The sequence below is a fragment of the Cryptomeria japonica genome, chromosome 4 (assembly GCF_030272615.1).
Source record: "Cryptomeria japonica chromosome 4, Sugi_1.0, whole genome shotgun sequence".
In the NCBI taxonomy this organism is placed as follows: domain Eukaryota; kingdom Viridiplantae; phylum Streptophyta; class Pinopsida; order Cupressales; family Cupressaceae; genus Cryptomeria; species Cryptomeria japonica.
In genome coordinates, this window is record NC_081408.1 from 276,691,850 (window position 1) to 276,715,370 (window position 23,521).

The window sequence follows — 23,521 nt, forward strand, 5'->3', positions numbered from 1 at the left end:
AGGCACATTTTTAAGAAGATGGACATAAATACAAAAAATGAGTGGTAGGTCAAGGTCATGACACCTTGTATAGATGAATAACTTTGATGGGTTGATCAAAAGGGATGTCAAGAGTTTTTGATATCTTAGAAAGAACTCCAAAATCACCAACCTCAAAATTCTAACCAAATAAAATGGATCTAAGAGAAAGCCATGCAAAAAAAGAAAAATAAAGAATTTCAAACCTAAAGGGGAATTATAGAAGCAAACAAGAAAACATAAATGATATAAAAATATAACTAAAAACAAGGAGCTCCTAATTTTTCCATCAACAAAATGAGGTGTGTATATTTGGGACATGACATTTATCACCACCATGCACATGCTATTTTTATGCACATATTAAATCCACTAAAATATATCCCCTCTTCAATCCAAAAACTGGTTTACAGTCCCAAGGTCATCCTTGTGATTGTAAAAATTCTAGGTTTTAGATTCAAATGTGACTAACTTCCCATCTTTATTGTTCCTACCTATGGTTGACTAAGCACATTTTTATGTAATATATTATAATTCCCTTATATATAAAGGTATTCAATGCATTCGTTCTAACCATCGAATAATATCTTAATCATCTCATAATCAAGCAATCAATTCACACATCAATTGACATTTTTAAAATACAAAATAATTCAACACAATCAATCAAATATTTTGGATGATTGAAGATTGTTGTTTTTAGTCATTATTCAATTTTTGGTAGTCGATCTAGGAGTTCATGACTTCTTGTGACTAATTAATGGCTCATAACCTATTTCTAAATACTATAAAGTCCTTAGATATTCAAAGATCCTAAAATGTTCAAGAACTATGTAAATTACTATAGATAAGGTGAAATGGAAAAAAAACTACAAGTTACATATGACGAGTTTACAATTGTAGATTCATTCTGGACAACCAAACTCATCACTACATAGTTACAACCAAATATTCTTATTCGCAGATCATTAAAATCAAAATTTTATTATTTATTATACCAAAACACATGAAATTCATTTCCACATTAATCCTAATAACTTTTTGATTATCAAACTTTTTAAAATTATTTATTTACATTTATTAACTTGTACAAATTATTAATATAGAAATACTTTAACTACCATTTGTTATCATAATTTATTTTTCTTTATTTGCATATGGTTCAATTGGCTCAAATTAGGGGAGAAGACCCTCTAATTTGGGGCCTCTCAAAATCCTATGGCAAATTTCAAATCAGTCCCATTTTTTTATAATGGCTTACTTGGCAAGTCCCTTTCTTATAACTAAGGTTTTAGGGCCACATCATCAAATATTATGCCGCATTGACATGTTTTCTATTCATATATCCAAAAAGTCCTAAAAACATTAGGCCAACAGTTGTGCATGAAGTCATATTTTATTGGTCTGTTGTTATGACATCAAATGATTTGTTGCCTTTTAGATATAAGGAATGCAATTCATTTAGTTATAAGTACTTATGATCAACATTAACAACTTTTAAGTCACAATTATTAATGCTATATTATTAAAAAAAATAGATGCTAAATCAACAAATCTATCACAACTTTGAAACATGCTTCAAATTACCTAATTCTTTTCCCACATAATATAATTCCTTTACAAAATTTTGTGTAGTATTTATACATAACATAGTCAATCTTGACTACCCACAACTAATCAATAGCCCTTAACCCAGTTCTAAATACTACCAAGTCCTTAGATATCCAAGAACTAAGCAAACAACCATACATAAGGTAAAAGAAAGAAAGTAATCTAAAATTTATTTATGACAAATTTGAGAGTATATGACAAGCTTACAATTGTTCATTCATTCTTAACAGTCACACTAAGCTCTACACAATTGCAATCAAATAATCTTATTCTTAGATAATTACAATCTAACATTTATTATGTATTATGCCCAAAAAAACATAAAATTTAAATCCACGGTAACCCTAATATCTTTTTATTATCAAACATAACATTTATGTTTATTGTTACAAATTATTAAAATGGGAATACATTAACAACCATTTATTGGTATGTACATTTAGTTGAGTTGGCCTAAATTGCACATAAGGAAACTTTAAATTTCCTTTACTAAAATCTGTGTAGAACGTATGCATATGTGAGAGTCAATCCTATAGTCTAGAAAGTGCAGTAGTTAGCCATGCTTACGTGGGTGAAACAGCCATAATTGCACATAAGGAAACTTTATATTTCCTTTACTAAAATCTGTGTAGCACGTATGCATATGTGAGAGTCAATCCTATAGTCTAGAAAGTGCAGTAGTTAGCCATGCTTACGTGGGTGAAACAGCCATGGTTGACTGTGCTATAGCCAAAAGAAATTTTGTACCAGAACAGTTCCAATTGACGTTCAGGTCAGTCATAGAATTATGCTTCTTTAATATAAAGAAACGAAAAGCATTTCATGTATTTGTTAGTCCTCGTCCTTTACGCAGGCAAGAAGACTATCTCATCCATAATTAATTATCTTTCCTATTACTTATTCAGGGTCTTGCATTCAAACCACGCTAGGGCTGCCTCCATAATCCTTCACATACTTTTAACTCATTCACAGTAAAATTTTAAATAATCTAATAAAACCATGAGGCCCGGGAGAATAGAACCGCTATCCACCCAACCCATTGAACTCCAAATTCAACCGCACATCCACTCCACTTGCAACCTCTTTCACCAAATACTTCATTTCCATTCATTAATCTAACTCTGTATTCAGATATAAATAAGGATCTAACAAGGTCAGAGTCATTCAAATATTAGACTATATTGACTTCAGTACTTGCTTCTTCTCTCATATATCTTTTGCCCTGCAAAACTTATACATAAGTTGCCATGACAACTCAGTCGTTCTGCAAATTAGCTTTGGTGTTCCTCGTTTTGTCAAATATGCTGAGCAATGGGTCATGCCAAGCTGGCGTTGGGAGCATAGTTCGAACCCAAATGCAGCAAGTCCTGGCATTCTTAAACACACCCAATGGGAATACAGTGCCTGTAATACAGGGCTCGGGTTCTTCTGTAGTTAACACGCCCGCAGGCAATGGATTAACAGTAACCCAGCCATTTTTAACATCTCAATCGGGCACATTCACCGCAATGCTTGTGAGAAAGCAGACAAATCCAGGGCTAGGAGGACTGGGCTTGGAATACTGCTATGTTGATGTTATAAATACGGCGGCCCAGCAGAGCATTTGGGAGTCTCCATGCCAGGTAGTCACCACAACGAGCCCATGTATTCTTCTGTTAACAGATGACGGGTTGCAGATAAATGATGGTAACAATGAAGTGTGGAACAATGGAGCCGATAATTATCAGTCGCTGGTTTTGCTTGAGAGTGGAGAGTTGAGAATGGTGGATAACAATGGGCAGAGCGCATGGTCGGCCAATGATGACCCTTTGGTTAATCAAAACTGTGGGAGTGCTCTGAGCCCCGGATCGCTTCCTTTCATTCAGCCAGCTTTTTCATCTCCACTGGAAGCCGACCTTCCAAATGGGCAGACGGTGTTTAACCAGCCTTTGGTGGGAGCAAATCCTCTGATCGGGGGAAGTCCCATGGTGAGGAAAAACACCAGCCATTATCTGTCCCTGGTTACGATCGCCATCTTTGTTTTCTATTACTGCTAGCTTTTATAATCGTTGTGTGAGCGTTTGGATCGAGTTGTTGCTGTAATGAGAATTGTGGTTTCATGGTCTCTAAGGTGTACGGATCCGAAGTGCTTTCGTTTTATTGATTTTTTTCTTGCTATTGGTGTTTCATTACATTCAAATTTGGATTCAAACCCGCTTGCCTCAGTAGTTGTAACTGTAATTGGAGTGGAAAACAAAGAAAACAGCAATATTGTGCTCTATGTATCGTTTATACCATACCATACCTCATCTCAATGTATGTTGGATACTCGACTATTTGATGCATTTTATATTCCGAGAGCTAACCCAAAATTGCTTTGTATCTACATGTATTTATTGTTGTTCTCGTATTGTATACGCTCTTAGTCTTCTGTCTAGTTGAGATCGTTTCAATTGAATAGAAGAGCCAAGAATCAGGAAGACTTAAAATGGGTTCGTTTTTGGACGTTCATCATACTTCTTCTGAATCAAGATGGCAGATACATACGCTTTCTATTATCTTAGCTCCCTGTTCAATTACTATCTATGCAACCAAGTAACTCAAATTCAGTATATACAAAGTAAAAAATATATTTATTTCTTTTACCATTAAAATATGTTTAAAATTTTATTTTATTTTTTTGAAATTCTTGGGTGAATCATCAACCTTGAATTTCTTGGGTGTTTAAGTATTGTATCTATAATCTTAACATGCAAACACAGTTGTACTTGAAAAAAAAAAGAGTGAAGCAATAGTCAAGAAAGATAATCAACAAATATGAATTTAAGGGGTTGATAGTGGTTTTCAATTGCATCAAGTATTAAGATTAAATAATAGCAATAGGCTTGATATGTTATGACTGTCATTATCACATACTTGATTTCTATTATAGAAAAAAATATAATGGATTGATTTAGAGGAAAAGATAAAAGATATACCTATAGGTAATATTTCCATCATCAAAGTCATTTATCAAACCATTCCTTATTTAATTAATTGACTCAGATTCATTTTATATATATTTTTAAATATTCTATATTTTTGTGTTATTAATAAATCTCAAAATTCTTTTTTTGATTTTCTAATGAAAAATATTTGATAATTTAATGAACCTTGAAATTAAGCTTACTCCATACATAATGGCATGTCTTGTGGCCTTTATGTACATCAAACTACTAACAATTATTCATAAAAAAAATCAAATATATATTTTGGCCCTAATCTTGTTTGCTCAATTTCAATCTTATGGCAACTAGTGGTGTTTTGGCTTGTAATTCATCATCTTGAGTCTCTTCAAAATCCTATCAATGTAATTCCCCAAGCCACATACTTAAGGTATGATTCAAGTGAATAACTTATTTTTTAAGAGAAGAACTAATATTAACAACTAAAGTACAACACTAATGTATTTCACTACATACCAATACACACACAAGTGTAAAGTCGAGCATGATGACACACAAGGCATAAAAAGACATTGTAATGACACTTCACATCATGCATAATGCCAAACATCAATAACACTTACAATGAAGTACCATTGCACCAATAAATGTGGCACAAGTAAAATACTTACCAATCATGGGATGAAATGCCATGACAAACATGAAAGAGGGTGGAACTACACTACAGATGATCAAAATACCATTATCACATATTCTCAAAAAATCAACATGAGGGTAGGATCATAAAACCATATACCTCAAATGCATTCCCTAAAAATACTTAATTACACCCAAAAAAATATAAGAAACCTTAACATGCAATGTGACAACCTAGAGATATCACATATTGCATGGATAAATGACTACCATTTCATAATTTATACAAGTCACACTTTCCTAAGTACAATTGGGATATTTACCAACCATAGAAATTTAAACACAAGAAACAAATATTTACAAGAGGTTTCCCCGCTATGGGATACAAATAATTCATTAATGAGGATGCCAATGAGTCATTTCCATGCAAGGCTACAAATCCCAATGTAAAAGATTGCGTAGCTTCTAAATAATGATATTTTTAATTAAGTGATGACATAAGAATATTCTTAAGAAGCAAGCAATATACATTATACAACACTAAAAAAGTAGATCTAATAACAAGGAGTAGTAGACTAAAAGTATTCAACATTAAAGTATGATTTCATGTTTTGTGATTTATGTTTATCATGTTATTGCATTAACACTTGTAGAAATTTTCTAAAGAGCATTGTATCATAGCCTTTATGTGAAAATCCATATGTTTCATACCTAAGGTCTAATCATTTCATTTTAGCATTTCCATGATTGTTTTAACCTTTATACTCCCTAAAACAATGTTTATTTTAAATCATCCATAGCCATTGTGGTGGTGTGAACACCAACACAAGGTTTTACATAGGAAATCCATTATATAACACAACCTTTCTTCCACATTTTCATGTGTGCAAATTAAGATTTGGCAATAAACAGTATTACAAGAGTGTAGAATAGAAAGTGATAGTCAATCTTAAATTTTGAATATGAAAAAACACAAGGACTGGGACACTTAGCACTCATGACTGACATTTTTTTGGGACATTCCTACAAGACCTCCCAACTACATGTCCACCCTTTTTATTAGTTTGGACACCTCTTGGACTAGGGCACCTAGCACATTGGTCTTACACTTCAAACTCCATATTGTAGCTACAGGTTCCTCTCTACATCTCATTTATAGATTTGGCCTATTGTGTTATTTTTATGTCTTATAATTTAGTGTTATTACTAAATATCATTTAGCCTAGATCTTGAACACACACTTCAATCTCAATTCCATTGTAACAAAGGAGAAAAATCAAATGATTAGCTCTCCTTTTAGGACTATAGCTAAGCCTATTCATGTTCCAATATTATGTAATGGAGATTTGAGATCTTAGTTTGTATTTGTATGCCTAGAATTTAATTTTAACACATATCACACTTCAATTGGAATCTCAATAGAATATTACAATTATATAAAAAGATTCCATTGTCATGAATTATACATTTTAAATCTTTGATATAGTGAAATAAATAATTATAATGTAAAACTTTTCCAATATGAACATGGTAAAATACTATTTCAATGGACTTATTGGTACCTAATGGTGGTCAAGTGCAACCTAACTATGTGTTATCCAGAGGCCCACTCTAACATACTATGACACAATTGCATTATACAACAAACATAGCCACACCAAATAAAGAGTATGGAGACTTACACTAAAAACTATGCATATAAAACAAGCATGAACACTTCTACAATGAATATATCAATTTAACACAATTTACATCAATAAAGATAAGTAGCCTTTTTGATTAAAAAAATCATCAACACCAAGTACAAGGATCCTAGAGGAAGACAAAGAGTGCCATCATAGTAACTTTATAGCACTATATGATAGAGTAGATGGTTGCTACCATGAGGTGAAAATACCCCCTAACATTACACTTTTGGAGTGTGGAATATCATTAGCATCCATACTAAATCTTTAGAAGTGCTCAAGATAAGGCAAGTATCAATAACATGGCATTCATACCAATATTTCACTAGCACTCTTAATATGCCATTGAACTTACATCTGGGTTCATTTTAATCTCCTATGTAATTTAAATGAATAAGTCTCACATGTTAGAGCCTCATAATCACTTCAAGGTTTTACAAAATATTTAGATCAATTTCTTCACCACCCTTTATAGCTCCAATCCTAAGTTCCTCGCACCAAATCACTAAATTGTTGTGGCACAAAAAAAAATAGATAAAGACAAGATAACAAATAATACATTGTTTGAAAATTTTCCAAATATAAAATAATAACAAGACTTGTTTTCTTCCATTAAAATTCATCAAAAAGTATTCTAAAATTTAAAAAAATTGCATAATTTTTTCCATGAAAAAATAGAAAATTCTCAAATCCATCATTTTTGAATGCTTGAAAATTATAGCTTTTTTGAAATATATCTAAAAATACTCTTTTCATTCTTACATGCACATCATCCTTTTTCTCTCAATTTTACTTTCTCAATTTCCTTTCTTTCCCCATAATCTTAGCTTTAAAATGGCATTTTTGTAATTGATAGCATTCGGCATAAATGTGTCAAAATTAAAGGTTTGGAACAAGGCATGGACATCTATCAAAGAATTTTGTTAGCTAGGCATTTCCCTATTACTATTTTCTACCTTTTTAAGGCTACATGTTAGTTCATATAACCTGATTGCAGTTTGTTATTAATGTTTTCCCTTTTGATAATCTATAACTCAAAAAGCAATACCTAATGATAATTTATTAAAAAAATATAAAAATATTTTTTCATAAGAAATGTGATGACCAAACATTAAAACATAAAATAGTATTAAAAATTATTAAAAATCATTAATCGGTAATTTATTAATTAACAAGAAGTTAAGAAATTTATAGTCGTAGCAATTCAATTGACAAGAACTTTAAATAATTGAAAATATGCTATTGTCATTCCATGATCCAATTCAAACCAACATATAGACTATACTAAATGTGTGAATGATATAAATATTGACTCTTCAAAATTCTAACTTACTAATCTATTGTGATATATACATTACTCAAATTGTTTATACAACATTATAAAGATAATACATAAATATAGACAAACTATTATATCTAATTAATTTCCTACTGATTTATAAAAATTAAAGACCTTTACACTCATCTTATAGATAAAAATAGCATATCAAACGATCGTGAATGTGTGTTTTTAAACCTATTTTAAACACAAATTTCTGAAAGGCATCCGATGATTTAATTTTTTTAAATTATTAGTTTTTATTTACATCAATAATTACATTTATTTGTACAATTAGTCTCCAAGACAGTATGAAATTTACATTTGATTGAATTGGCTTATTGGTGGGTCGGCATAAGAGAGTCCATTCATAGTCTAGAAAGTAGTGGTTTAGCCATGCTTACGTGGGTGAAACAACCATGCTTGACTATGCTGTCGCCTAAGGCTATTTTCTGCTATAACATTTCCAATTGACATTCAGGTAAGCCATAAATTAACTGTAAAATTTTAAATAATCTAATAAGGTCATGAGGCCCTGAAGAATTCAACCGCTATCTACCAATCCCACCTCTCGATTATACAACTATTATGACCTCACATTGGATTCCAATTCAACCGCAACCTCTACTTCACCAGCAACCTCTTTCACCAAATACTCCATTTCCATTCATTAATCAAACTCTGTATTCAGATATAAATAACGATCTAACATGGTCAGAGTCATTCAAACATTAGGCTATATTGACTTCATTACTTGCTTCTGCTCTCTTATATCTTTCCCTCTGCAAAACTTATACGTAAGTAGCCATGACAATACGGTTGTTCTACCCAATAGCTTTGGTGTTCCTTGTTTTGTCAAATATGCTGAGCAAGGGATCATGCCAAGCTGGCGTTGGGAGCATAGTTCGAACCCAAATGCAGCAAGTGCTGGCATTCCTAAACACACCCAATGGGAATTCAGTGTCTGTAGTACAGGTCTCAGGCTCTTCTGTAGTTAACACGCCCGCAGGCAATGGATTTACAGTAACCCAGCCATTTTTAACATCCCAATCGGGCACATTCACCGCAATGCTTGTGAGAAAGCAGACAAATCCAGGCCTAGGAGGACTTGGCTTGGAATACTGCTATGTTGATGTTATAAATACGGCAGCCCAGCAGAGCATTTGGGAGTCTCCATGCCAGGCTGTCACCACAACGAGCCCATGTATTCTTCTGTTAACAGATGACGGGTTGCAGATAAATGATGGCAACAATGAAGTGTGGAACAACGGAGCGGACAATTATCAGTCACTGGTTTTGCTTGAGAGTGGGGAGTTGAGAATGGTGGATAACAATGGGCAGAGCGCGTGGTCGGGCAACGATGACCCTTTGGTTAATCAGAACTGTGGAACTGCTCTGAGTCCCGGATCGCTTCCTTTCATTCAGCCTGCTTTTTCATCTCCACTGGAGGCCGATCTGCCAAATGGGCAGTCGGTTTTTAACCAGCCTTTGGTTGGGGCGAATCCATTGATCGGGGGAAGTGCCATGGTGAAGAATAGTGTTGGTTATTATCTGTCCCTGGTTCTGATCGGCATCTTTGTTTTCTACTATTGCTAGCAGTTGATATCATTGTGTTAGGGTTTGGGAGGAGTGACTGTAATTAGGATTGTGGTTTCATGGTCTCTAAGTTTTACAGTTCTGAAGTGCTTTCGTTTTATTGATTTTTTTTCTTGCCATTTGTATTTTGAATTACATTCACATTTGATTTCAAACCCGCTTGCCTCAATGGTTGTAACTGTAATTAATGGTTGTAACTGTAATTGGAGTAGAAAACAAAGAAAGCAGCAATATTGTGCTGTGTTTATCTTTTATCGCATGCCTCATCTCACTGTAATTTGAATACTTGACTATTTAATGGATATTATTGTTTAATGGCTAATCCAAGTTTGCTTTGTATCTACATGTATTTACTGTTTGTTCTTGATTTGTATATGCTCTAGTCTTCTGTCTGGTTGAGATTTTTTCAAAATAGAATAGAAGAGTCACGACAGGCTTTGACGCGCCACTTACGTGTTGTCACATATTTGACTTTCATTTTAGAAAGAGTTATGATGGGTTTTCTTTGAAAGTTCATGTAACTATCTACGCAACCAATTAACATAAATTATTTAATTATCCAGATGAAAGATAAATTGGGATGTACTCTTTTTAGCATCATTTTTTTGGGATGTATTCTTTTTATCATCATTTTTTTCAAAATTACCATCTATGCAACCAATTAACATAAATTATTTAATTATCCAGATGAAAGATAATTTCGAATGTACTCTTTTTATTATCATGTTTTCTCAAATTACCATCTATGCAACCAATTAATACAAATTCATTAGATACAAAGTAAAATCTCTTTAACATAACTCTAGCTTTTTAATCTGTTAGTGGAAATTCTTGGGTGACTCCATTAACTTTGAAACTAAGCTTTCTTCATATATGATACCATGTCTTGTCACCATTAAATACATCAAACTATTAATAGTCAAGAATAACAATAGGCATGCTACTAAAGTAGTTATTGTTAGCAGCAATCAAGAAAGAAGACTAAGAGATGGGGGGGTGAATTAGTCTTCTCCGAATCCAGAAAATTTAACTCCAAAACAAAACTGATAAACTACAGCAATAGACATATAAGAAAATTAAACAGCACAACACACAACACCAAGATTTTTGACATGGAAAACCCAGTTAAAGGAAAACCCATGGTGGGAACCTACCAACAGTAAGATGATACTCTGCAGTAGTATGTGAAAATATTACAATGGGGAATGCACATGCATTCAAACACACTACCTAGAGCTCACTGCTCAAAAGATATTTGCCTGAAAGGCTACAACCCTCAGAGAAGTCTCATTAACTTACAATATGATTCGGACTACAATCGGAAAGAAATGAACTGCAATGATAGCATCTACAAATGCCTGATGACAATTCCAGTTAAGCACAATTGTCTGCTCTACAACACCAATCTCACCTCAACACTTCATTGAACGATAAATCTCGTGTTCGCACATTCACCTCTCTAAAAATGCAAACACTATACAGATACTCAAATTACATGAATATCTCACCTATATATACAAATCATCAACCTTGATAACAAGGTTGGCCAAACCTTCAACCCTCAACTCACAATTACAAAATTACATTGCACGATACAAATATCGATTACCAGACCAATATAATGATTTACATTACATAGCATGGACCTAATTCAAATTTTCAAACGGTCAAGCACAACATGCTACACCACCAGAAATACCGCATAACACAAAAATCACCACCGATTCATAGAAATCACCAAAAACTCGCACAACGATCAATGTGGTTCACCAAAACAAATAGGACACGACTAGGAAACACCAGAAAGCACGTTAGAATCATCCAGAATAGTTGCACCAATGCCACTTTTCAAATCTTCATCTGTCAACGTCTAGAAGCTCAAGAACACAACCAATCAACAACTGCCACGAAGAAAGATAACTTGCAGAGCACCAAATCACGAACCATCTGAAGTAAACATACACAAGATCATCTAGAACAATATCCCAAAGACTCAACACCAGATCTGATCACACCGGAATATACCCAAGGAAATACCAGATTCTACAAAACAATGATTAGCAAAACCAAACTACAAAACCGGATCAAAATATCTTCCCAATCTCACCGGAATAAATCATAGGAATATGTTGACAACAATTAAAACAATATATCCTAGCAACAACAATAAACAACCATATCAAACAGTTGTCACTTATTTGATTACTATTTTAGAAAGAATTATAATAGGTTGTTTTGAAATTAATGAAATTGTTTCTAAATCCAGATATAAGATATATCTAGAGGTACTATTTCCATCATCAAATCTCCCTATTCCATCATTATTTGTGTAATAAATCAACTCAAATTTGTTAATTATAAGTTATAAAATATTTTATTTTGTGCCATTAATATATATAAAAATTCCTTTTCCAATTTGCTACTAAACATTCCTTGGTAATTTTATCAACCTTGAAATTAAGATTACTCCATATATAATGTTATAGCTTGTGGCCTTCAAGTACATCAAGCTACTAATAAATCTTTTATAAAAAATTGAATCTATATTATAGCCTTTATCTTCTTTGCATCATTTCAATATTGTTGCAACTAGTGATGTTTTGGTTTGCAATTCATTGTTTTGAATCTCTTCAAAATACTATCAATGTAATGCCACACACTAGAGATATGAGTGAAGAGAATCATTTATATTTTTAATATCACAAGAACAAATCTCAACAACTAAAATGCTACAATAATGTATTGTACTACATACCAATGCACACACAAGTTTCATTTCAAGCACAATGACATACAAGGCATAGCAAAGTCATTGTCATGACACTTCACATCATTTATAATTCTATACATTAATAACACGTAGAAGGCATTATCATGGGATGAAATTGCCATGATAAAACTAGAAGTTGTTGGAACTACACTAGAAATGAGCATGTCCTAACCCCATGATCATATTTTCTTGCAAACTCAATATGAGGGTAGGATGATGGAACCATCTACCTCAAATCCATTCCCTAAAAACTCTAGATAAAACCCAAAAACTCATAGCAAATAAATTTCCTAAAAAGCTCTTGATAACACCCAAAAAATCATAGGAAACCTTAACATGTAATGAGACAACCTAGAGATTACATCCTGGCTACATGAATGACCACCATTTCTTAGGATACAAGTCACACTTACCTAAGGCCAAGTGGGATATTTAACAACCAAAGACATTGAAATGCAAGGTGCAAACATTTACTATAAGTTTCCCCACTAGTAGATACAAGACATTCATCAACATGGACGACAATTACTCATTTTCATGCAAGAACACATTTCTCAATGTAAAAGATGGAATAAATTCTAAATAATGACAATTTTTTAGTAAAGTGATAACATGGGAAGATTCACAAGCCCAAGGGGAACAACTTTTGTATATAAAGATTTCTTGAGAAGCTCCTTGAATTACCTACTACTTAACTAAATGAAGGACTATAGCATGCCAATAAGGAACAACAAAGTCACTCCTTATGTATCCCAAATTTTCTCCAGAGTCCAACTTCAACACTAGAATCTAGAATCTATATTTTATTCCTATTTTTGCATTGTAGTCCCAACCAAAGACCAAATGGATGATTGATTTGAGCAATATCTCATACTTAAGGAAAATACTTAGGCCTCAAAGAAAGATATTACAAAATAAAATAGACTTTGAAATGACCATAAATAAATGGGATACCATAGTGCACATTTATAGAGATATCTAGAGTGTAACTAAAGGTACTCTAAGATGATTCTAAGAGCATGAAGAATGAAGGGGAACCCAACACATCCTACTTACCTTCCTACCATGAGGAGAACCAAAAAAACTTCACCCATGCTAGTTCCTTACACAAAACCCAAAACTAGGAAGACAAAACAAACATATTTTATAATGATATCATAAATAATTATTTTCTATCATATTATGTTTATTTTATCATATTAATAATATATAAAACAACATATATGTTTGACATGCCAATGTCTTACATGGTAAAAATACTAACCACAATGTCTTCACTTTTGTTGATGTTTCATGATCATTCCAATTAGGAGCTCTCAATATAATATTACAATTACCTTTAAGATGAGTCGAATGTTATGAATTATATACATTTTAGAACTTTGATACAATGAAATAAATAGTTGGAATGTGAAAATTTTCTAATGTGTACATGATCAAATACTATTTCCATGGACCTACTAGTCCCTCATAGTAGTTGATTAAAACCTAACCATCTGGTACCCATAGCTCCACTCCACCATTCTAGGAGACAATTTTGTGATACAACAAACATAGCCACACAATATAAGGAGTATGGATTACACATACACCAAACATCATGCATAAGAAACAAGCATGAACACATCTACAATCAATGTTCAACTTAACATAATGTACATGGATCGAGCTAGATACCATTTTTGATTTAAAAAAATCCATCACCACCAAAGATAAGGATACTAGGGGAACGAAAAGAGACTTATCTAGTAACTCAATAACACTATAGGATATTGAACATGACTACCATCATGAAGTGAGAGTACCTTATATAACTCAACACTCTTGGAGTGTGGGGTATAATTACTATCCATAATAAGGCTTTCGAAGCTCTCAATATACAACATTGAATCAACAAGATCGCTTTCATACTAATATTTCACTAGCACTTTGAGTATGACATTGAACTTACATGTTGGTTCATTTTAATCCCGGCTATAATGCTAATGAGTTAAGAGAGTCATAATAACTTTAAGATTTTTAAGTCTAACCACATGGTTGAGGCCTCAGCTGGTTTTCATGCCATCAAACTAGCTCACTATCTTGGCTTCTGAAAGGTTTGGATTGAGGGTGATTCACTCAACATCATTAATTTGTTTAAAGGGCTCTCATACTCTGAGTTGGTCCATTGAAGATCTAATTAAGAATTCATTAAGCCTTGTCAAATATTTTGATAATGTGTATATTTCTCATAGTTTTAGGGAAGGTAATTCCCTTGTGGATGCTTTTGTTAATATTGGTGTTTTGAAAAGAGAGGGATTTTATTGGAATGGGACTAACCCTATTCCCCCTAACATTGAGGACATTATCAAACTTGACATTCTCCATGGTGGTTAACTTATCTTGGTTTGGGTGGGTGATTATTTTTCACCCTATCCTTTCTTTGATTATTTGAGATGTTTTTATTGATGACAGTTTCTCAAAATGAATTAGAGTAGTGTTCATATTCAATCTATTAAAAGAAAAGTGGATACATGTTTAAAGTAGGGTGATGGTTAGGATGCCTCTAGGGCTGGTGTTGGCAATGTGATTTTAGATGAGGAAAAAAATAGAATGCTTTCTATCCTTGAGAATGTTGCCAAAGATGTAACTAACTTGAAGATGGACTATGAAGGTAGGCTGGGGGTTTTGGAAGCTAAGATGAAGAGAATTGATGATAATTATATCTCTAGTCTAGTTAACATGAGCTATAGAACCATTCACACTAGCATAGAAGGGATTAAAACTCTTGTGAATCACTAGTAGAATGTGCAGGCTTCGAAATCTAGGGGCAAAATTTTAATTGGTCTTGATCTCATTGAAAAGAGAAAACAAGCTAAGGATGATAGTGTGGGTTCATCATCTCAGCCTCATGGGCATCTCAAAAAGACTAGGGAGTAGGCAAAGTTCCAATTGCAAGATTTGAAGAACTTGTCTCATAATATGGATCAAATGGAAGTTGAGATTTTTGAACCCTAAAGAATTTGTGTTAGTTTTTCTCTATTTTCTTTTGTTGGCCTACTATTTTAGAGGTCTGTCCTTTGGGTGCTTTTTTGTTGGGGTTGAGCTATTGGTTGGCTATGTGTTTTCTTTCTACAGCTCTTTGTAATTAGGGTTTTAGGGTCCTTTAAAACCTACTTTTTCCTTAATAAAAAACTTTGAGATGTTCAAAAATATTGAGATCTAGTCATTCACAACCGTTTATAGCTCTAATCCTAAGTTCCTCAAATCTAATCACTAAATAGGTGTAACATGAAAACCAATGTATAAAGCCAAGATAATAAATTAGCTATTGTCCAAAAAAAAATCCAAACATAAAATTATAAGAGACTTGTTTTATCCCAATAAAATTCATCCAAAATCATTCTACATTAAAATTTTGTGCAGAATTTTCTCTATGAGAAAAGTAGTAAATTCCTAAATCCGCCATTTTTAAATGCTCAAATGTTAGCTTTTTCAAAAAAGAATCTAGAATCTAAGAATACTCTTTTCATTCTTACATGCACATCATTCTTTTTCTCTCAATTTCACTTTCTAAACTTCTTTAAAAAAATCCATATTCTTGGCTTTGAAATGGCATTTTTAGAAAAATTACAGAACAACAAACTTCATTGCAAGATCTAATGAATTTATAACTAATACAAAGTCATATATAACCACTTAAGTGAGCATGAAAGAATTGAAAAACTATGTTTAAAAGCATGAAAATACCTTCAATTTAGAGCACACAAAATTACTAACTACATAAAACCAATCAATTCTTAAGAATCAAATACATAAACAATCCAATCATAGCTTCAATGCCTTCATTTTTCAATTCAATAAAAGTCCAAGCACTCCCTCAATCAATTAATTTAATCCAACTTCTAATGTGTCTCAATCTTCACAACTATATTAATATCACTGTAAAATGGAACATAAAGATGACTAAGATGTCAAAATAATTTATTTGACTCTAGGAATAGTTAAAACACCTACCTATAAGGGCCCTTTGTGAGTGAATAACTACTCTAAACTCTTGATATCATGGATCTTCTAGACTTTTCTCCAAATATGAATATAAATCTTTTCTCTCAAGGTCAAAATCAAGAAATCTTTATGTCTCACAATCAAAGAATTGATGACCATATTTAACATTTGCCTGATGTTCTTAACACCAAATTGATACACACAAAGAAACTCCATCCAAAAAACTAATGGAATACACTATCAAATTCTTGAATGAATAGAACAACATTTGGTGGTAATTCAATGGACATGCCTCATGCAACACCATGGAAACAAACTTCCAAGTTTCTTGAGCCACGGTGAGATTGGTATTCCCCATCATACCTTCAATTTAAATAGAAATTATGGATCTATGGAAGCTTGAGGTCATTTAAAGGGATATGAAATACACACGAGTGAGTCTAAAAGATGTTGCAATAAATAAAAAACACAAGACCAACTTATATCTTAGAAAAAACAATATGACATCTAAAAGATAATAATATTATAATCCACTATATATAAACAAAAATGCTAAATCTATCTAATTCAAATATTTTCACCCAACCAACCAAAAAAAAACCTTCTAGTTTCATAGTAGCCAATGAAAATGGCCATATAAGAAGTCCAACAAAAAGATCATTCACTTCTAATTCCATAGTGGAATGGCCTAAGAGAGAAATTACTACGTGGTAGGAGGACCAAATTAGGCATTTTTATAATATTGTTTGTGGGATGTCTACCATTTTCGTAAGAGTTATCCCAAAGAAAAAGATCACTTATAGCTTGCTCTATTGGCCTTCATTCCCAAACTAATTTTTTTTTAAATCTATTGCGTTGACAAGATTATCCTCTATATAATCCTCCAAAAATATAAAAAAATGTTAATATCAATAATTTAATTGATTGTGATAACGTGAAACAAAAGAGCCATATAAAACATACAGTGAACAAAAGCATGCGCTCATGAAAAGACTTAAAATAATTGGGTAAGGGCGCTTCATTATAACTACTCTTTTAAGTGCAAAATAAAATAGATCGAAAGCAAGTGAAGCCGTTCAGCCAATCTTATCTGGGTGGTGGCGTGGTATGACAATGCAGGTTGACATTAATATTCCTCATAATTCCACAAGCATGATCAGCATGGTGATCTGTTTCAATTTTCAAATACTAATTATCAGAAGTTTCTTGTACATTGCCTAGGCATTGTACTAACTCTGGGCCGATAAAGCTAATCTAAGCATTGGTTGGTTCTTAATTTGTCTGTCTTGATTAAGAAACTCTGCCCTACGTGGGCAGGACTTGGCAGAGAATTCGAATGAGCTCACATTGACGTTCAATTCAACTGCACCCTCCACTCCACCTCCAACCTCTTTCACCAAATACTCCATTTCCATTCATCAATCCAATTCTCTGTTCAGATATAAATAAGGATCTAACATGGGCAGACCCGGCAGAGTCATTCAAATATTTTAAGTTAATTACTTGCCTCTGCTTGAATGAAATAGGTAGCTCAAATTATACTTTCTGTCACTGCCTGATGTTTAAGTAGGGCTTGTTGCTGTGCTTTCTTCTGCAGGGTAGGGTATGTGCATTTCTTATTTGAAGTGCAGGTAGATGTCTTCAGTATATTAAGAGTAGTGATAGTTTCATATGTTATAAGTCATTTGTAAATCCAAAAATAGATTATCTCTATGTTATAAGTCATTTGTAGATCAAAAACAGATTATCTATATTATAAATCAAATGTAGACCAAACAATGGATCGTCCATTGCCAATATATTATAAGTCATATGTAGACCAAAAATAGATCGTCCATATATTATAAACCATCTATAGATCCAAACAGATCACCCATAGATCACCCTTTTATTATAAGCCATACATAAACCCAGAAAACCGATCGCCCAATCTCATAGATTCCATTTCCATTGAAAGCAGCAGATTAGCCAAAGAATACGGATCGATTGATCTTTAAGCAGAGAGATGACGATCTACCCAATAGCTTTGGCGTTGCTAGTTTTATCAAATATGCTGAGCAGCGGGTCATGCCAAGCTGGTGTTGGGAGCATAGTTCGAACCCAAATGCAGCAAGTGCTGGCATTCCTCAACACCCCAAATGGGAATTCGGTGCCTGTAATACAAGGCTCGGGCTCTTCTGTAGTAAACACCCCAGCAGGCAACGGATTAACAGTAACGCAGCCATTTTTAACCTCTCAGTCCGGCACATTCACAGCAATGCTTGTGAGAAAGCAAACAAATCCAGGCCTCGGAGGACTTGGATTGGAATACTGCTATGTTGATGTCATAAATACGGCGGCCCAGCAGAGCATTTGGGAGTCTCCCTGCCAGGCGGTCACCACAACCAACCCATGTATTCTTCTGTTAACAGACGATGGGTTGCAGATAAATGATGGTAACAATGAAGTGTGGAACAACGGAGCCGATAATTATCAGTCTCTAGTTTTGCTTGAGAGTGGAGAATTGAGAATGGTGGATAACAATGGACAGAGCTCGTGGTCAGGCAATGATGACCCTTTGGTGAATCAGAACTGTGGAACTGCTCTGAGTCCCGGATCGCTTCCTTTCATTCAGCCTGCTTTTTCATCTCCTCTGCAGGCAAACCTACCAAATGGGCAGCCGGTGTTTAACCAGCCTTTGGTTGGGGCGAATCCTTTGATCGGGGGAAGTATTTTGGTCAAGAGTAGTGTTGGTCATTATCTGTTCCTGCTTGTTTCTGCAACTGCTCTACTTATCACCAACTTTCTTTTCTAGTGCTGGTCAGTAACATCAAATCTGCGTTTGGAGTGAGGGCATTGTGATTTGCAATAAGCAGTCGTGGCTATGTTCGATTATGTACAATGTTTGTTTTCTTTAGTTAGTTTGCCTTGTAATGGAGGTGTGTTCCATTGATTGTGGATGTCCAACCACCATTGTAAATGTTTGGAACTGACAGAATATTATGTTATTTCTACTTGTATCTAAGGAGGATAAATAATTTGATTTTTTGGCTGGGTAGTATTTGGTGTAATATTTATTGTCGCCTTTCAATTGTAAGTCAAGGATTAGGGATTTGCATCATATATATATATATATGAATTGGGTTTAGAGTGTTCATAGGAGGATCCCATCTATCATTATCAGAATATGTGTAATATTAGCAAGGTTTAAAGTGCTTATAGGAGGATCCCATTTATCATTATCTGAATATGTGTAATATTAGTAGGGTCTAGAGTGTTCGTAAGAGGATCTCATCTATCATTATCTAAATATCTGTAATATCAGCAGAGTCTAGAGTGTTCATAAGAGGATCCCATCTCTCATTATCAGAATATGTGTAATAGCAGCAAGGTCTAGAGTGTTCATAGAAGAATCTCATCTATCATTATCAGAATAAATGTAACACTATTTTATAAATATAGACATTTAAAGAAAAAAAGAAATAAAAATTTCTATTCCATTAAATTCATTTGGATTTTAAGTTTTGCCTTATTCTTAATAGAATTTTTATTAATAGTATAATTAATCTTAATAATTCTAGAGAAATAAAATATGTATATATAATAAGATAAATAAATAATAAATATAACAAATCAATAAATACTTTATAATAAAAATTGGGATTGTAATTATTGAAACAGATATTATGAAATTTTAAATAATAAAATAATGATACATAGTTTCTTGTTTGATGGTGTTGCAAGTCAATTCACCCTCCTACATAGTTTCTTGCTTGATAACATTGAAAGTCAATTCACCCTTATACCAAAAGAATTGATATTTTTCAAACGAGTGTTTCATGATAAAAGAAAATTTACTTATGTTATAGTGCTCACGTTCACTATAATGACTACAAAATGTTCACTACAATGAATACAAATCTGATATTTGCAATTTTGCATATATGAACATGTTGTATGGACTCGTGGATCTAAACCTATTGACTATGGTTATTTTGCACCTACAAACAAAGACACTTGGATGTCTAAACCTATGAAAATAAATTGGTAGTTTTCATAAAAACCTTTGAGGAGTTTTCTCAAATAAGATCGTTTTCCTTTGAACTAACTTATAGATATTAATTTAATAGTTTTAAATAATAATAATAATAAATAGAAAGTTGTGTTTACCCTAGAATACTTATGTCAATATTCTTATGATAGTGTAGTGTGTCAAAAGTTTATGCAAGGTCCTAGGTGTGTGTGCTACATATGTGCTAGATGATTAAAATTACTTAGTATTTATCTTTTCATATAAAACCTTAAAATGCAATTCAAATGTTTGTGTGCTTTAGTGAGCAAATAATGTCCGAGTAGAAAAGGGGAACATGTGCTCAGTTTTAAACTTGAATTTTAAATAACAAGTGTCATTTATGACAATCATGATTTAACTATATTGGTTTGAAAATCTATAACAATAGACCTAAACTAAGATCATGGATGGATAAACTAAAGATTGGGTCTAAACTCAAATAATAAATAAAAATTAAATCAAACTCAAAATAATTAATTTACCAAATTCTAAAAAATGATACCATTTTAGACATAACCATTACATAAAAAACAAAATAAAAATAAATATTAAAAAAATAAACTAAATTATGCAATCAAACTCAAGTTCTCCACCAAAAATGAGTGTTGGATCTAGTCAATGGATGAATTATGTTCTATTTGCAACATGTGGAATATTATAGAAGCCATGAGTGAGTTGAAGATTCAAAAATGTAAATTAGAGGAAAGAGTGTTGTGTTGGAAAAGGAGTTGTGCTATATTGGCGAAATTTTAAAGGTCATTGAAGTTAGCAAAAAATCTATCAAAAATTATATTGAGAGCATTTTATCTCCTCTAAAAGAAAGTGAGAAGTCATCCCTAGGTGGAGATTGTAGGTTCCAGTTGGGAGAAAGTTTGGGTAAGGGTATCTCATGCCCCCATACTAATAGTGTAATCTTCATTGACACTCGTCTTGAAGAGTGGGAGGCAACTTTGTAGTATCTAAGTCGGTATGGGGTTTTCCCTCTTTCTTGTTTATTTTGTTATTTTTCTCATGTGTTTTGGTTGTCATCTATCCATGTATTATGTAAGTAAATTTGTTGTATTTTGACTATCTTATAACTATTTTCTTACTATTTTTCACTGTATAAGGGATGGACTCTATTTATATCAAAAATACCGATCTCTAATTTTATACATCTATATTAATCTCTATCAAATTAATCACTCTATTAAAAAACAACAATATTAATGTGTGTGCGCACGCGCATGTGCGTGCATGTGTAGAAATATATAGAATAAAGTAGAACCAACATCTCTAAAACAAGAATGTAAACCACTACCACCAACAATTAGGAAAATAAACTAAGAATATATTCCTCAGCAACCTAACTCCTAATTGTAGGTGGTGGTTCATATTCTTTTTTTAGAGATATTGGTTCTACTTTATTCTTTGATGATGCCATCAACAACTACTATACTAGGATTGCCTTTTGAACAACCATCAAACTTAAGTTTCATCCAACTCTCTTGAGGAAATTCCCATTGTATATGTTTCTTGATCCAATATTTGAATGTCAACATTAAATAATTCCTTGTGAATACCCCAATTCTTACTTGTTATGATCTCCTAGGTTGTGGGTCATTTTAAAGGTCTGTTAATATTATTAATATTCACATTATCGTGGATAGCTATGCAAACAAGATGAAAGATATTTAAGAAATTGTTGCTAGTGTCTCTAAAATATCTATTATTCCTTTCTTTTCATAGACCCTAAGTAACATGAGTCGATTATTCATTCCACAATTATCCTATGACAAAGTGCTTAAAGGGATAATTTTCATTCCAATGGTCCACAAAATTCTTAAGGTCATTAAGAATCATCCACTAGATATCAAAATTAATTAGAAAACATCCCACTGTTCTCTTGTAAAAAAATGAAAAATAATAAAATGGTTAATTGTATCTTCATGAGATAAGAATATTAGGCATCCAGGGAATTCAAACCCATGTTTAATAATATTATCCTAATTAAAAATCTTATTATGATTAGAAACCCACTAGAAAATGTTAATTTTCAAAGTAACTATGATTCTAGATAATCCTCTAATCACAATGGGTGTCAAGAAGAGTGGTAACCAAACATAACTTGAAGCAATAGTATAACTCCCAGAAGAAAGGGAAGATCATTGGACTTCATCTTCCCTTCTTTGATAAAAGAAGTAAAAAAGATAATGTGCGATTGGAAGTTAGCAATTAGGTCTTTCCAAATATTCCCCTCAACCAAAAGGTTCTAAAAATCATTTCACTTCTTAATGTGGCCAATCATAGTCAATATAACCTTCTATGAGACTCCCACAAAATTTGGAGAAATGTTACATCAACCTAGAAAACTACTAGTGAGAAGCGAGGGACTCCCACAAAATTTGGAGAAATGGTATATCAACTTAGAAAACTACTAGTGAGAAGTGAGGGGAGTAGAATCCAACGAAGTATCATCCCATAATTTGATTTTTTCATATTGCCCACTTTCCATCTTATACCTTTCTTGAGCATTCCTCTTATTTTCATCAAGTTATTCTAGATAAGAAATCTTTGGGTTAGGATCATTTAATAAAAAAATAGGGTCTTTAATTTTGAAGTATTTATCATTCATTGTTAAAATCCAATCCTTATAATCATTAATTAAGTTCTAGATCCCATCTTAACAAAAGGGGATTTATTAAAAAAAATTATGCTTATGACACCTAGCCTCATATTTCTTTGTTTTTTTTTAACAATTTCCCAAATAACCAATGCTAGCCTCTTATTTTTCTCTATCCTTATCGAAAGAATTTTTTTCTAGATTAGTCTTTTGAACATATTTTCAAGAATCTTGAAGAGAGATAAATTTTTACAATTAATGATGTTTTAAAGGGAATCCAAGAGTTGATATTTCCTATCTTAACTAATTAACCTACTCTTCTA

The 23,521-nt window shown here is 32.7% G+C and overlaps 3 protein-coding genes across 3 annotated transcripts; all 3 read left to right on the forward strand.

Moving 5' to 3' along the window:
* Nucleotides 1-2,876: 2,876 nt before the first annotated feature.
* Nucleotides 2,877-3,665, forward strand: LOC131875076 (uncharacterized). The gene has a single exon (XM_059219096.1). It carries the CDS (start codon nucleotides 2,877-2,879, stop codon nucleotides 3,663-3,665), a length of 789 nt encoding a protein of 262 aa, XP_059075079.1.
* Nucleotides 3,666-8,999: 5,334 nt separating this feature from the next.
* Nucleotides 9,000-9,788, forward strand: LOC131070080 (uncharacterized). Its single transcript, XM_058005606.2, has one exon. It carries the CDS (start codon nucleotides 9,000-9,002, stop codon nucleotides 9,786-9,788), a length of 789 nt encoding a protein of 262 aa, XP_057861589.2.
* An 8,762-nt stretch (nucleotides 9,789-18,550) lies between these two features.
* LOC131070079 (uncharacterized) lies at nucleotides 18,551-19,339 on the forward strand. The gene has a single exon (XM_058005605.2). The coding sequence runs from the start codon at nucleotides 18,551-18,553 to the stop codon at nucleotides 19,337-19,339; it is 789 nt and encodes a 262-aa protein (XP_057861588.1).
* The last annotated feature ends 4,182 nt before the right edge of the window (nucleotides 19,340-23,521 follow it).